Raw genomic sequence first — 17,331 nt, forward strand, 5'->3', positions numbered from 1 at the left:
TAAATTACAGTTATAAAACACTGATCTTGTGATTTTTCTAGGATATGACCGATGTTAATCTTTTTAATGTGTTACACTGTAAGCAAGTGAAAGCAAAATCAGAACAGCAAAGTTGTCTTTAACTTTGTTCCTCAAAAAATCTTTCCAGTTCATCATTTTTTGATCACGATTTCCAAAATTTCTTTTCAGGCGAATACCTGGTGATTTCATAAAATTCAGAAACAAATTACTTTTTGCTGTCTTAACTGCACTGGTAAGATGATTTCCCAAAAGGCTTTTAGGCTTTGAATGAGGGAGATCTATTAATATTAAACCAGCTTTTTCTGGTGTGCAGTGTTTATGGCTTTTCATAACAAGCAGACTTTCTACCTGCTCGTTTTTCTTTGAAACACTTTGAATGAAAAAGGTACTGTGATTAAAAGGTGTATTTTCTTTAAATAATGAAATATTAGATTTTTTTTTTTCAATAAGTATTCTGATTCCTTTACACTGAGCCTGGCCTGTGCTGCAGTACATAGGATTGTACAATAGGCTGGATAATGGGCATAATTCCAGTATTATTCACGTTCAATTTATTAGTGTTGCATGAAAGGATCAAATTCTCAGTCTGAACTTCTGGAGTCTTTTTGGTGCTTTTTAGGAAGTTCCAAAAATGCTGGTGTTGCAACACATCTGCTCAGCAGTATGGCAGTGAACACATTACTCTGTATTCTAACTTCATGTGAAGTATTAGGTCATGTGCGCTTCAAGATAATGATTCTGGCCTGAGCCCCAAACTGCCTTATACTCTTGAACACAAAATATAGCCAATCATTTCTGTTATAAGGCAAAGCTTAGGATCTGAGAGACAACTTTGGTAGAACCACTATATGTCTAATCACATTCCGCTCCCTGTGCCAGATGTTTTTCTCTCATCTTTTGATAAATATGTAAGAGTATACCTATTAAAAATTCCCTCCAAGACAAAATGTTGCTCTTCATTTATTTCTCCTTTCAGAACAAGAATGGGAGAACAAATTGTTCATTATTAATTATATAGCTGAATGCAGTTCTGGATTAGTACAGCTTTCAGTCTGGTGTAAGACTGTACTCAGTTCTGCATAGGTTGGAATACAGTGTTCACCTGCCACTTGAGAAGAGAGACAGATTTAAGCAGGGAGCATGCAAGTTCCCTGTAGCACTAGAGAGCCTGGTGTGGAGAAAAAGGAAAAGATTTCTAGCGTGCCTCCATGTTTCTGTGGCTTTCATTCTCTCCAACAGGCCAGCCATGGTTTTTGTATGATTTAGTGAGGACATAGCTGTTGAGCTCCTGGGAATTAAACTTCCTGCCAGACAGGAGGGAACCAACGTTGCAGAGTGATTCCTCAGCTCTTGCATCCCAGATAGGCTCCAGCCTCAATCTAGATTAAAAAAAAGATGGAAAGGATGCTTTTGTCCTTTTCTTTACTCTGAGTATTTGGACTCTTGTAAATAATTATTTTTTCAAGTATAATGCATTATTATGCATTATTATAGCAAAAGTATAGATCTATCTGTTTTAGTTGACCAGTTTATGTTATATTGCTTACCTAATCTTAATCAGAAGATTATTCATTTACCTGATACCATATACTAAAGTTCTGTAAACAAATATCTGCCATACAAAAGTTAATTTAAATTTTTCTTTTTAAGATCCAGGTGGCACTTTGGGGCAACAGTATAACATGAATGACACCAGGCACCAGTCTCTTTTCTTTGTCAGTCTGCCAGAGTTACAAAAACTCTGTGCCACTACAGTAACACTAAATTCTCGGATACCAGAAGCTGAGACAAGGAGTACACAAATAAAGATTTGCAGGTAAAGAGTTCTGAGGGTTATTATTTTCAGAAGCTGTTGGTGGCTATTATTCGAAGATTTTATTAGCAGTACTAGAATTAACTGTAATAAAATCAGCAAAATCGTTATCAGCAGCAGCAAACAGTATAAAATTGTTCAAAATAAGGGTAGGGGTTTTGTGGTTTTTTTTTGTTTGGTTGGTTGTTTTTTTTTGTTTTTGTTTGGTTGGTTGGTTTTTTTGTTTGGTTGGTTGGTTGGGTTTGTTTTTTTAGGGAGTCTTGCTGGCTATTGGGAAACAAAATAAACACATTTCTATTATGTTTTAAATGTCATCTGCTGAAACTAACAAGGCCACCTACTTCAAATTAATAAACAGTTAAAATTAATCTGTGTTCACCTGCAAAGTTGGAATGCTTTAGGTACATCTTTTGAGCGCTTGTGTTGTTTTATAGCAGTGTGGCCAGGTGGCCAAGAAAGCAAATAATGTCCTGGCTTGTGTCAGAACTAGTGTGGCCAGCAGGATGAGGGATGTGACTGTCCCTCTGTACTTGGCATTGGTGAGGCCCCACCTTGAATCCTGTGTTCAGTTTTGGGCCTCTCACTACAAGAAAGACACTGAGGTGCTGGAGAAAGTGCAGAGAAGGGCAACGAAGCTGGAGGGGGTCCTGGAGCACAAGTCTAATGAGGAGCGGCTGAGTGAACTGGGGCTGTTTGGCCTGGAGAAAAAGAGGCTGAGGGGAGACCTTATCGCTGTCTGCAATTACTGGAAAGGAGGTTGTAGCATGAAGGGTGTTGGTCTCTTCTCCCAGGTGACAAGTGATAGGACAAGAGGAAATGGCCTCAGGTTGCACCAGGGGAGGTTTAGATTGGGTATTAGGACCAACTTCTTCATGGAAAGGGTTGTCAGGCACTGGAGCAGGCTGCTCAAGGAAGTGGTTGAGTCACAATCCCTGGAGGTGTTTAAAAGACACGTGGATGAGGTTCTTAAGGATATGGTTTAGAGGTTGACTTGATGGAGTTAGGTTAACAGTTGGACTCAATGATCTTAAAGGTCTTTTCCAACCAAAATGATTCTATGTAGGTTAAATCTCAGCAAAAAGTGTACTTGGAAAGCATAAGTACAGTCCTTAGTGTTTCTTGAGAATTATGTCATTCCCTTTAATAGGACATGTAAGAAATGAGAAATACTGCCAAAGTAGCACTTCTGGAGAGTTCTGTTCATGTGCCAAAGGCCTGTAGTCTTTGCCCTAGGCCACTGAGGGTGGGTTAAAAGCAAGTAACTTGGACTGGTTTGATATATTATACTGAACCACTTGAAACTGAAAATTGAATGTATTATGTTTGCAGAAGGTGAAGAAAATAAATTTAAGCTGAGGAAACCAGATATGGAAAATTATTTTTTAATTCTTTTCTAACCTTTTTTTTTTTTTTTTTTTTTTTTATAGACAGTTACTATTCCTGTATCAAGATGTCCTTTCTGCACCTGTTATTGGAACACTAAATCAAATTTCAGTTGTAATGGCGGTCAGTATCACTGTGTAAATAAGTATATGCAATTACATACCATTGCGGATGAGCAGAATGTACCTCACTCAAAAGAAAGAAACAGCAATATATTTTCTTGAGGTAAAATAATAATTTGACAGAGTTCAATAAGTTCGATGGCAAGGTTCATCATATTAATTACTGCACAGCAGACATGTATAAAGGAAAATTGAGTTATAATGACTCACACAGAGACCGGAGGTACAAAGAATAAAGAGGACCCTCCCACTAGGTCATGAGCTTCAGAGTTCACTCCCTTGCTTTCCAAACTCCTTTTTGGAGCCTAGGTGTGGCTGGATCCAATATCCATCTCAGACTTGGTCAACCATTCATGTCTAATGGAATTATCCATACAATGTTTATAATATCTGGGTAGCCACATCAATTAGTAATATTTTGTAATATTCAGCATCTGTCAGTCACTTACCGAGGATCTGTTGTGGGTAAGGGAGCTCTCCACCTTGGGTAAGGAATGACCTCTTAGTAAGAAATTGTGAACCTTGAGAGTCGTCCCTACTCGAGGGGAGCGTCACCTGGTGTGTGGTCCAACTGCCTGTCAGGGAGAGCTCAAACTGGACCCATCCTGCTGCTGATATTTATTGGGTGAAGTATTCAGCTGCTAGTCAATAGTGTAGACAAGATAGATGTCTTCATTTTAGCTCTCATATGCTGTTCTGTGCTTTGGTTATCTTGCACTTTTGGATTTTGAAACCACCCTTCAAAATTTAAGACACCTTCACTCCCTTGTATTACACATGAGCCAGGGGGTTCTCAGGACATGAGGCCTGTTGCTTCTTGGTCAGCTTGAACCAAGGTATGGCTAAGTATCAAGTGTGTCCATCACGTGTATGTTTCTCTAAGACATGTTTTGTTTGAGGATCAAGGATAAGTAAAATTATATCGTTTAAAGCCAACTTTTATTTTTGTGCATTAGTAATGTAGATGACAACTTATATCTTCTACTCTTTTGATGAAGTAACCTTTTCAGATGGTGAAACTTTGGTGGAGCAGAATGAACTTAATTGGTAAGATGCCACCCAGTTCACAATGGGAGCAGCAGGGGCAGAGCTCTGCAATTCTGTTTTGGGCAGTCTTTTGCTTGCTTGTTAATGTATCTTCAGCTGGAAGTGAAATTACACTATGACAAATGCCTGAACTAATTTTAGTTATTCTCCTTTAAAATATAGTGTCTGCTTTAACTGTTCTTCAGCGTGTTTTTCTTAGGCAAAGTCACTGATGGACCAAAATTTAATTTATTATTTACTAAAACACGCCTTAATTTCAGACACTTGATTTTTTTTTTTTTTAAATTTATTTTTAGATACCATTTTACAAATCAGGAATATGTCAAGCCTACATAGAGAGACAAGGAGCTACTGTAAGTGCTGAAAGATTTCGCAGTTCTGAAGATTGTTATACTTCTCTGCAATTGCTGTTGCCAGAGATGAGTATTTTACATAGAGCATGCACTTTGCACTACAGAAGCCAAGTTCCAGGGTAAAAAAGTCTGTCCCATAGACAAAGTGTCTCTTATGAATCTGAGTATGGTAAGAATACTTTGTCTGTCAAAAGTTTTAAGAAGTTCCTAAGCAATTTCACTACATGTCTCTGATGCTTTTTAGGGGTGTTGAGGTTTGACCTGGAGGCAAGGACAGACCTGCCCTTTGGGCCAAAGATCAGCAGCTCCCCTGCTGGTGTCACCCCCTCTGTGTGTGCCCTATGGATTCCATAAATGGGGGTGCTCAGACAACTGAACTGTCTTCCCATTCACATTTTGCATTTATCCAGCCCGTATAGGACCATCTCAGAGAAAAAAACTAAAATCAAAGAGAAGCTGAACCCATGAGCCTAACACATTTTTAAACCATTATGCAGTTGGGTGTATTTTATCTTTATTCTAAGAAATGTAAATGCATACCTGGTTTATTAAGACGTACACTGTTCAGATATGCTTACCTTACAAAACTGCTTTATGTTGATATGTGTAACTGAACTGCCATCACTAGATTTTCCAACACCAGCAGATTAGTAGTATGAAGTATATTTAATAACCATGAGCTGCAAGCAGATCCTTGCAGGATCTTGTTCGAAACATTCTCTTGGAGGTGTATTAGTTAACTCTTTTAAATTCATTGTAATTAGTTTATTTTTCTTGACTAATGTTGACTGTCAATAGAAAGCTATGCAGGACAGGTAAGCAGTCAGGTAAGTAGTACTACTGGGTGAACAAAGCTACATTTATTTATTTTTCTTGTGATCGGAAGAAAATGTGTCTGATCTGGAGCTTGACAGTAGAGTTAGTATATATAAATTTTGGATGTTGTGCCTATTGTCTGGACAGAGATGCACATCTAGTAAAGTACTCCAAATAGTTCAATTAATCTTTTCTCCACGTCTGTTTTCAGCCCTGTGAAAACATTAAATGAATTGTAGTGCACCTTACTTCGAGGACGCATGAAATCTAAATGCGTACATCAAATATTGTGCTAACTTCCTCTTGCATCTAAGTAGATGAAAAGTAAAGATGTGTAACATATACTAGGATTTGGCTCCAAGATGCAGTAGCAGTATCTTTGATTAAGTTTTGATTGAAGCCTTTAAAAAATGTGTTAAGTTATTAATAATGTATTGTTCTTTTTTTCACTGATGTGATTAGCTGGAAGCACCACAATCAGTTAGTCCAGCCATTCTCCAAAGCTGTCTCTCCTACACACTTACAGCCAGACTAGCTCCCAGGTGGAACAAGGCTGGTCATCTCTTGGTGCAAGGTATTTGACTCACCTGGATCAGGGATCAAGCATTTAGCTTTCTGTTCTTTATTGTTGCATCATTTTCAGTAATTTAATTTCCATAATTATTTCATTTCCATCATTCATTTCCATTTCATTTCATTCATTATATTCAATTGTTCTTTCATCCTATGATTTTTTTCTTTGATTGCATTTTTATTGTTCCTTTGTCCAAGTGCAGTGATCCAAGTTAACAATCTGAATTAACATATCATTCACTTTTTCATCTTCCTCCTCATGTTTGTAATAGGTGAAATAATTATGTCCACTGAATGCAACATATAAGATGAACAATTTCCAAACCAAATACCACTGGGCTGCAAATGTCTTCTAAAAATTTGGCCCATTTTTCAGATTCATGCTTTCATTGGTGTTATTTTGCACATGGTTTACATGCTTTTCTAATGCAGAAATGTTTTTCTTTCAGACTATCTTCTTCTACTAAGCTTTGTCTTTTTACATGGCAGTTCCTTTGTCTGACATCCCTTTGCTAACTCCTGTGTAGGATGTATGTGAATTACCAAAGTATGAAAAAACAGATGTGTTTCAGCTAATGTTCCTATTAGGCAGAACAGTGGTATAGATCATTCCAAATATACATTGAGAAAAATGTGTATGTTGTTATCTTATTTCCAGCCACAATATTAGCAGTACCTTGTTTTAATTATCTTCAAAATATATAGCTCTCTGAATGAAATGAACTTTTTCAGGAATAGGAGCTAGAAGTAGAGGGCTAGATGATTGATATAAAACTGGGTTCAGTGAAAGGTATTGACTAACAGCAATGTGACCTTGGTACGTGCAGCTTGTTTCATCATATATGTTGCTAAAGCTGGACAAAACTCATGACAGTTGGCAAAATATGTAGTAATATGATACAGACTTGCTTTTGAACCTGAGAAATTTGTTAACTGTTAGTCAATTAATCATAGTTTTGTGTATAAATTCCTTACTGGGGGGAACGAATGATGTATAAATTACTGTCCACCAATATACTTTTATGTATCTTTTTTATATAAGACGTTAATGAATCAGCGCAAAGGTAATTGATAGAGGAATTTTTCTCTCCGTAAAAGGAAAAAACCTTCAGCATTAAAGACACACACAAATGAAACTGTGTGATTTCTCTTTATTTTGCACAAAGACCTTAGGCATATGGTTTAGAAAATAATGTCTATCTATTTTCTTTAAGGAAAAGATTTTTTGTCTCATTCAGGAAGGCAAAATGCTGTTGGTAAGTATAAATTCTGTTCATGGTAAACTTGTGAGAGCAATGCATAGTTATGTGCTTTCATACTGCCATGACGTTGATATTACCAACACAATGTATTTTCGGTTTTCATTCTGAAATAATCTCTGTCAAAGTATACTTGGTGGCGGATAATGCTCTTTACATAATAGTTGTCAGCTCAACTGCATGTTTGAAAAATTACCTACAAAAAAGATATTTTTTCTACTATTAATCTACACCCATAGATTGAAATTCACCATTTTAAAGTTACAATTATTACAATTAAATGCACTTGCCTCAAATTATGAGTCTTGCAACTGATGTGAAAGTTCTATAATAATAAATAGGAAAAAGAGCTAAAGTTACTCTCCTGTATGAACTGTGTTTGCTGTTCACAAAAGTTAAGTCACAAAGCATGCTGCTTAGCTATTGCAAAAATTACAAAGTAATTTTTTAATCTAGCATGAAAGTTAAAGATTACATTTGGGGATATCGAAGGCTAAATTTGTGACAGGGACATATGTTGAGGAACATAATCCATTCAGTCCCTGTGCTACATCTTGCTCAGAGCTGAGTGGATGTTCTGGGGATGTGTCAATATATGCTTATCTTGTACATATAGTCTTTCCTATTGACCAGTTCTGGGTGCATAATACTGGGTCAGATGACTCAGTACAGCTGATGGTTATAATAACTCTATTTGGTTTGAAAATGGGTGTTTGTGTATCTAGGATATGAGTATCAAGCATCCAGCTGCATGGACAGCCATGTGTTCCTAGGAAAGTGTACCGAATGGATAGTAATTCATTATTATTTTAAATTTTCATAGTTAAAATGCAATTAACTTCAATTTTCATGCTGAGGTAGTCTAGCCTTTTGATTTTCAAATGCAGCATTTTGACTAACAATTACTTTAAATAAACATTTGGGTTAGCTTTCTAACAGGTGAACTGTGGTTAAAAACAAGGCTTTGTGCCTTGTTTTTTTTTTAGTTGTAGATCTCAATGTATCAGAGAGACAGCTTTGCATCAGTGTGGAGCCTTGCTCGATTCGGTTGCCACCCGCTGAGGTATAAAACGATTTTGTATGCTTGTATTTGTCTTACTGATTTTTATCTTATTTTCTGTTAGGTGACTTGCAATTAGCCTGATGAGGATAGAAGCACTTATTTCTGATTGTATTAAGATAGTAATCTTACTTATTGACAATCTGCATCTTTTATAAGTGCATAACATCCGTGTTCTATCTATATTGATGCATTCTAGCAAGCATTGTAAAATTGAGATTCTAGACTAATTAAGAGACCTTTCAAAATGCTAACAGAATATAGTAGTGAACTGTCTTTATGATTCTAGATTTTCTTCTAGCAGTGTTTTCTAGAAGCCATTCACTCGCTCACTGTAATACATAGATAGTTTTGAGCAGCATCTTAAAAGTGAATCTACAAGTAAGTTGTCAGCGCTGTGTTTGAAGTCCGTGTATGTAATTATTCTGGAATCTGCTTCATTTTCTATGCAGCTTCTAAAATACTGCAGCAGTCTGAACTATTTTGCTTTTAAGTATAATTAATAAATTTATTAAGAAATGATGGTTGAGGTTGAAAAATTACCATCCTTTCTGACAGCCGTGTCACCTTTGTTGAATATATATATTCAACATATATATATGTTAGGCTGGCTGATTTCTTCCGAAGTAAGTATTTCTGATCCAAACTCTTCTTTGTTAGAACAGAAGAATAGGATTTCTTCTGTGACCTAGTTGGACAGTGAAAACATTAAAGCTTAAACATTAAATGAGAAAAAAAAGTAGGAATCAATTTCCAAAATGACACAAAGCAGTGATGGAAGCTGTCATGATGTGGCTTCATTATCAGTTTGATCATTTTAATACTTTCCTAAACCACAAATGGCTAGATTTTCTTGTCAGTAAATAAGTGCAAGCCCTGGTAGACCATAAAGAGAGGAAGTGTTTCTCAAATCTCAGTGTTTGATTGGCCCCTACAGTCAAATATGTGAAAATGTGGGGGGCTTTTTGACTTCTCACAGTGTGAAACTGTATGTCCTGTTAATTCTGTTGCTTAGATCTTTGCATTTGATTAGGCAAGGTGGCATACACAGCTACTGGACTGTCAAACGTGGGTTTCTAATTTGAACTTCAAAAAATATACATGAAAGTGAGACAGTTCTTAGTTTGAGAAGTTCCTTTTGTACTCTCATTTTACTAATAACTTTTGAAACTTGTACTTAAGTTTTGGAAGTGGGAATATATTCTGAAATAATCAGTCTGTGAAAGCTGATAAAAGAATAATAATGTATAAGCTTCAGTATACTGTGATACACAATTATTTTTGAATATTTTGATGTTGTACTGCTGTGGAAGTATTTGCAAATATTTTTTTTTTCTGTTTTAAGCTGGAGGATTTTGATATTTCAGCAAACACCTTAAAACTGTTTGACAGCAATGAAAATACTGTTATTCACCAGCATTCCATATTAAGTAACTGGTGCTATATTTTGCCAAGGTAGGAGTCTGTTTACATTTCAGCAGAACCAAACATTTCCTGGAATGTTTGCCATACAAACTGTGAATTTTATGTTAGTGATAAGAACACTTCTGTTTTACAATTTGGTTTACATTCAGGAATCTTTCTTTTTTACTTTTATGATCTCAATGTTACGGAAAATGAGAAAAAAAAATCAGTGCATCATAAATTGCACATTTAAATATTTCAATTTTAGTATTCACTCTGCTACTTCTGTCATATGCAAGAGCATTACTTTTTCTCAGATATAGTTTTAGCAGAAAGTGTCAATTAAAAAAAAAAAAATTCCACCTTTGCCACTGTCGAGGGTTAAGATTGCGGAGTAACAATAAAACCCTGGCAGATGTATTGTTAACCCCCTCTTCCCCCCCCACTTCCCCCTTTTGCCCCTCCCTTTCCCCCCTTTCCACTAAGGACAGGCGATTGGGAGGAAAAGAAGAACAGAGAGAAGAGAGTTGAAAAAATTAAAGGTGTTTTACTAATGCTACTAATAAGAATAGAGAAAATAATACAAAATATACAAAACCGATCTTGAAAGTCTCAGCAACTGCAGAGCCGGCACCCAAAGTCCTGGATTAGACTCCACAGCCAACCAGAGCTGGATTCAGTCTGTCACTAGGCCTTAGTTCGCAGGGACAACTAGCAAGGTCCTCTCCTAATGTCGGCCATAGGGAAAAAGGAAAAAAAGGGCCGAGATCCTCGTGATCTCCCATTTTATATGAAGTATTCACGTGAATGGAATGTTATACACAGTTGGTCAGTTGTTTCTCGTCGCCCCTCTCGCGAGATGTCCATCCATGCTTATCAATAACTTTGCATTCCATTGCTAGGTTTTACCAAAACATGTGTCTGGTTCTCCAGGAAAATGCAGTTAATATGAAGGCTTTAGCTGACAGGCAAAATTCACTGAAAGAGAAACTTGTTTTTAACAAAACCAGGACAGCCACAAACTATCTCTATTTTCATCTATGATTTTCATCATAAAAATATGAGAAGTAATGATACATTTATTCTTGTTCTACATTCACTGGTAGTGCGTATTACAGACAAGAGAAGTTAGACTTGTAGATGCCAAGTTATTTTCCATACTTCAGGAAATATTGCTATTGTTCTCTCATAAACTTATAAGCTAAGGGTATTAATCTAGAAAACACAAAAATAGTCTGTAAATAGTTTGAATGCCAAAAATAAGACTTTTTTTTTGCAAAAGTCTGGTATGTTTTCAGCTGAGTTTTATGACACCCTGTCTAAGCATTCTTTACCTATGCACAGCATGAAAATGGGTCAGATCATAAACATCAGCCACATAATTCCTCCAGAATCTCCTTTCCGTTCATATGCAGAATTTCAGATGCACTGGAAGAATTTGGTAAGAAACAATATTCATTGCTTTCTTTTTTCCCTACCCTGTTGTATACCTATTGAGTTTGTATTTGTAATACAAGTTTGTGGTTTTTTTAAAGTATGGATATATTCTTCCAGAAGATTTTGAAGAGAAAAAAATATACTTCAGTGTTTACTTCAAACCAATAGGGGAAAGGTTCTTTACGTATCCTTTCGGAACGTTTTTGTTGTGTTTCCTCTACTACACTTCATTTTTGAATGTGCCCCATTTTATTTTTCTATAATTTCATAGAAGTTAGTGGAGAATTGTTTCACTAGGCAAATTGGAACAAAATATTTAGTCAAGTCTCTTTGTCCTAGTATTGAATAATAATAAGTCAGATAGATCAGTTTGCTTCACAGCTTCTGTAAATATGTTAATGCCATTCTAACTGGTGATGTAAAAGGAATAATTAAATTTCTGTAAAAATATGGCCAACAAATATCTGTTTTAAAGATATTTTTCCTGCTAGGAAACACTGGACCAAGGATTACTTATATTGAGTGAACTTTACTCTGGTAGATTAGTATGGTATAATCATGTCGAAGTCCTGTAACTTTGTAAGCTTCAGTCCCTTAAGCAAGTGCATTTGTTCACCTTTTTGAAAAAGCTTTAGACATGTTCCTACTTTCTTCTCAATGAAGATGATTCATAATTCTGGAAATGTAAAGAAACTTTCTATGTATCCCTGAACACTTATTCAGGTACCCTTTAAGTTGCATTCGAAGTCAGCCGGTGCAGTATTTCCCTAGAACAGATTCAGAGAGTGTGTTGAACTCTTTTCTTTCTGACATGAAGCAGAATCTTTCACATCTATGTGGATTTCCAGTAAAAATGACAAGTAAAGCACTTTATGCTACACAGGAACTCTCCAGGGCTCTGGTGCGTGTAAGGATTTTTGTAAACAGTTTCATGACATGTACTTTCTTCATGATATGAAGTAGTCTTTATCACATTCAGAACGCAGTAAGAGTATAAAACTATGCTTTTCATGACAAACAACTATCAATCATTTAACTTTAAATTAAATGTGTAATTAAATACTATATTGCTATTTGCCATTGTTGTGTGATTCACATCACAAATACATTAAAAAATTTGACTTAGTGTTAATTAGTTGCTGTCAATATTTGCAGTTCTGTAGACCGTATTTTACAGTTACACTTTCTCACACTTCTTCCATAATAAAAATAATAATAATGACAACTGTTATTATTGTTACAATTTAATTTTAAAAAGTAAAAAGTTCTGTGGAATTACACATTTAAGAGCACTCAAGCTGCAAGATTTACTCCATGGCTGGTGATGGAAAGGAGGCAGGCAATCAAAACTCCTTTAATTTGAGGTTGTGACAAAGGCTGAGAATCAAATTTCTTTGGTAGTAGTGTGTGAAAGAAAAAATGAAGTAATTAATTCTGAGCAAAGAATAGTGACAGAAGTTGCAGAGATTGTAAAATACTATAATCCCCTTTCAGAAAGCAGTTCCTGTTTATGTCTCTTCAGTGATCAAAGCTAGAATGGCTCCTGTTTGTCATCTCTGTTTTTTATAGACGTTCAAACTGCCTTTCGCTCATAATACAGATGCCCTTAGAAGTCTTAAGAGACAAGGAGCCCTGTTAGTCAAACTCTCTGCAGACTCCTTCAAAAGGGGTAGACATTACCCAGTTGGAAAACACTAAACCAAGATAATGACAGTCATTTAAGTCTTTCCTTCTGAGAAATATGATATTCCAGGACAGTTTATAAGCAAAGAACTAGGAGGAGGAGGAAACAAATCTTCATGTATAGTGCCAACAAAATATTGTTTAAAAATATAGTTAATTCTAATTCAGAACAGGAAAATGTATGGTTGTATATTGTGATGTGTATTAGGTAGATATAATATACTGATGCATTAGGTGAAACTATCAGATATTTTAATCCAGTTCATTCAATTTATCAACTCTTGTTGTATTGCAGGAAATAAAATCTAAGCATATGAAACTGGCTGGTGAGATGGTTTGTGTAGTATCTCTAACAGAGACTCCTCCAAGAAAACAGACTTTGCCTAATTCTTCATCATGCAGTATGGAAAACAGCCACTGGATGGAGCATTTGATCAAAGAGCCAGAAACACACGCTTTTTTGCGTAGCCGTAAGGGTACAGAAGAGGTTAGCATCGAAGCAACAGGGAAATCAACGAATAACAGGCAAATACCAGGAGTACCAGAGTTACCAGTTGCGAAGTCTTTAGGAATGCCTGTAAATTCAACCTTTGAACTCCCACCCAAAAAAGTCAGCAAAATTATACCAATTTTCAAAGGAAAGTTGTTGCAAATGAATGGGAAGACCTCAAATCAAGTGGATGGGAAGAAAAGAGAAAAAGCTGAAAGGCATTCACCAGTTAAAAATATGGGTGTTTCCTCTTCTATGCTGAGTGTGTGCAAATCCAGCATATTCCAGGTTTACAAGCCAGTTCAAAATATGTCAGTCAAAAATCCTGCTCATAGCAGCATATTTCAGGTAATAAATGCGAAAACACATGCAAAACATGGTATACCTATATTTCAATGGAAAACAGAGTCTGGTGGACAAACGACTAATTCTCATCTTTCTGATAACTCAGCTTCAGGTGGGAATTCAAGTGAAGTCAATCACAAAAAGGCAAATTCTCCTTCCTTTCTTAAGAATGTTGGGTCAGTGCTTCAGAAATCAAACATCAATCTGAGTTTGAATACATGTGCATCTCCTGCTTCCAGTACAAGAAGAGGGAAAAAGTCCACAAGTCAAAATACCATGCAAGTTCTTGAGAAACACCACCAGTCAAAGAAAGTACCTTTGCAAATTTGTAAATCAGACAACAAAATGACAGGCTTTGGTTTATCACAGCAACAAACAAAGAGATCAAATGGAGGAGCAGAGTTAAATATTCATGACTCTGTCTTAGATGATACAATGTGCATCGCCAAAAATGAAGGAAATAAAGCAGCCTGCCATTCTAAAGACTGTAGTGCTAAGACAACTAGTCATCATTCCAAATCTAGCTTTGAACAGGTACGGTGAATAACAGGGCTTATTCTCACTGCTTCTCACAAATTTGGTAATGTTAAACAATAAAGAGCATGACTTTAATCATGTTCTGCCATAATTCTAAATACCGTTTTCTAAAATTTCTACCAGATAAATTAATGCTTGCAGCCACTGCTGCTTTTTTTTCTGACAGGGAATGTGATCTACTGTGTTGTCTGAGATACTCACTTCTTTTTAATTTGGGAGTTTTAAGATGAAATGATTAGTTTTCATTCCTTTAAGACAGTTATCAATATATGGGTGAGTTGAAATTCACATGGTGAACTTTTTGGTGTTTGGCCTGTCTTCATATGATACCACATTAATGAACAGCTCCTGGAAGGAATCTCAAACCTCATCAGTTGGGTAGTGCTGACTGCAGTGTATGTAAGGTATTGTGCTGTTAGACAAATATGGAACTTTGACAAATACAAGTTTAATTATAATTACAATTTCACTGAAAGCACAAGTTGCAAAAGGAGAAATTGCTGCTGGGCATAAGGAAAAAAAAACTTCAGTGAGAGTTGTTAAGTACTGGAAGAAGTTGCATAGAGAGGTTGTAGAGTTGTTCTCCTCTCAAATTCTCAAAACTTAATTGGATGGGGCCCAGATCAATGTGATCCAACTTTGCTGTGTTTTGAGGAAAAATTATGATTAGATGACCTGTAGAGGTACTTTGCCACCTAAATTTTCTATGATTCTGTCTGCATTTCAATAAAATGAACAGCTGAGCTGGTTTCAGTGGAATTTTCATGAGGATGCTATCCCAGAGATTTGGCACATGGATGAAATCTATTGTGCTTATTGTTTTTTTCACCTAAAAAAAGGTAATTTGGTAGGTTGTTTCAACTTTGTGTTATGAGGGCACCTTTTGCAAAGTAGATAATTTTAACAAATAGAATGATACTGGGGTTTTTTGGCTAATGAATATATAAATTTCTGTACTTTAAGATGATTACAGGGAATGGTGTGAAATGTGGAACATTGACCTCAAAACCAGCTTCCTCAATCAAAGAGAGCAACCTGGTATTATCTGTAAAGAAAGGTGGTGCCAGAAAAAGACAGGTAAAAAACCCGTACATGTACACCCCTTAATCCAGTCTACAAGGACCTGAATGAAGAGATAAGAAGGAAAGCTTTTTTCATTTTAGCATGTTCCAGTTAAAGCGAGGAAACCAAGAAATCTTATTGAGACCACTCTGGATAAAATGAACCATTGGTTATGTTACTGTTACTTCAAGTGTGCATTTAAAATATTTGTCTCCTGCAAAAGATACTACTAAAATGAAAATGTTTAATGATGTTACTAATGTAAACATCTTTCTGAAGCAGATTTTTGAATTCTACAGAAAGCGGTTTTATGCTCTCTAATATGACTATGGGCATTCTCATTGGCTCTGTAAGTGTCTCATCTTAAGTGCTTGAATTCAGCAGCATTCCATAGAAATGAGTTCCAAAAGGCTATTTGAAATTCATTCTGGGCTTTTAAAAGGTGTATTCTCTTAATTATTTAATGTATTTCAGTTGCTATTCTTTTGGTAGAGAGGTGAACAGCAGGGATTATATGGGTTCCTAATACTGTTTGTGGGGTTTTAATATTTTTTTCTCTGGATTCTTCTCTGTCATAGTAGCGTGTACTTTTAAAATAATCTTTAAAATATTTTTTCATTATTTTAAAATATTGCTTTGATGTACCACTGTGCTACGCTTCTGTTTCTAAATATTAATATGAGTTCTTTAAAACTCAGTTCTTTAAAACTCAGCTGTATCTTGTATCCTTCTCCTTACAACCCCTTTCTTAATGTTTTTACTATCTAGAAATTAGGTGGATTAGAAAGAACAGGTCCCAAATTTCCTGCTCAGTATAAGTGTATTTTCTTACTTAGATATGTATGTATTATTTGTGATAATAGCCAACTGAAAATATTGTGCAATAACTCTAGAAAATAAGCCAGAAGGGGGAAAAGTTGCATTCACTTAATATGCCTTTCAAAGGTCCCCTTGCCTTTTATATTTCACCTCAACCATGTGACCATTTGAGGTCTCATTACACATGATCAGTCTGAAGTGCCTTGTAGCGAGGTGGGTGTTTGTCTCTTTTTCCCAAGTAACGAGCGATAGGACAAGAGAAAATGGCCTCAAGTTGCACTAGGGGAGGTTTAGATTGGATTTCAGGAAAAACTTCTTCCCAGCAAGGGTTGTCAGGCATTGGAACAGGCTGCCCAGGGAAGTGGTTGAATCACCATCCGTGGAGGTGTTTAAAGGACATATAGATGAGGTTCTCAAGGACATGGTTTAGAGGTGGACTAGGCAGCGCCAGGTTAACAGTTGAACTCGATTTTAAAGGTCTTTTCCAACCAAAATGATTCTATGATTCTATATAAACTTGCCATGTCAAATGTCATCATTAACCGCTAAACACTTCTCTGAAGAGTAAGCCTTTGTCATTATCTCATGTTTGGACACCCAAGGTGATCAGTTGATTTTGAAAGTCCTGGCTGCCACCATGTAAAAGAGTATTTTCAAAATGGCTCTGACTATAATTATTTACCCATCGTACATACAAACATACTTTAAATTATATTTATGCTGGAAAACAGAAACTTCTATAAATTACTTCTCATATCATTCAACTAATCATTTCACTCAGAAATAACTTTTTAGCTGAGCTGTTAGCTTAGTATTACTGCTTTGTTTGCTTCACTATTTTTTGCCTTTTGTTTGTTTTTTGTTCACAGAAAGAAGAAGGTTATTTAAAATTAAAGAAAGCCAAAAGAAGTAAGCCTTCTATTTAGGATGTTCTGGAATACTGAAAGAAAACTCCAGGTATGTTCATTACAAATTTAAAATATTTTTTCTTTATTAAAATGGTATCACATTTATAATAACTTCTACTCTTTTGCATCATGATAATGGTATTGCCTTTTTCCAAAGCAATCACTTTACTGAACAAATGGCTCCTAGAGCAAAATAAGA

At 35.9% G+C, this 17,331-nt stretch overlaps 1 protein-coding gene across 1 annotated transcript; it reads left to right on the plus strand.

The window, feature by feature from the left end:
- Positions 1-1,703: 1,703 nt before the first annotated feature.
- On the plus strand, positions 1,704-17,150 carry LOC308053294 (uncharacterized protein C18orf63; the record flags this gene model as incomplete). The annotated part of the gene is made up of 13 exons (XM_080364151.1): positions 1,704-1,837; positions 3,262-3,340; positions 4,683-4,739; positions 6,018-6,129; positions 7,343-7,384; positions 8,374-8,450; positions 9,793-9,902; positions 11,196-11,292; positions 11,387-11,472; positions 12,012-12,195; positions 13,267-14,340; positions 15,307-15,420; positions 17,094-17,150. The coding sequence occupies 13 exons, from the start codon at positions 1,704-1,706 to the stop codon at positions 17,148-17,150; spliced, it is 2,223 nt and encodes a 740-aa protein (XP_080220277.1).
- Positions 17,151-17,331: the final 181 nt, after the last annotated feature.

The sequence above is a fragment of the Nesoenas mayeri genome (genome assembly GCF_963082525.1).
Source record: "Nesoenas mayeri genome assembly, chromosome: 2".
In the NCBI taxonomy this organism is placed as follows: Eukaryota; Metazoa; Chordata; class Aves; order Columbiformes; family Columbidae; genus Nesoenas; species Nesoenas mayeri.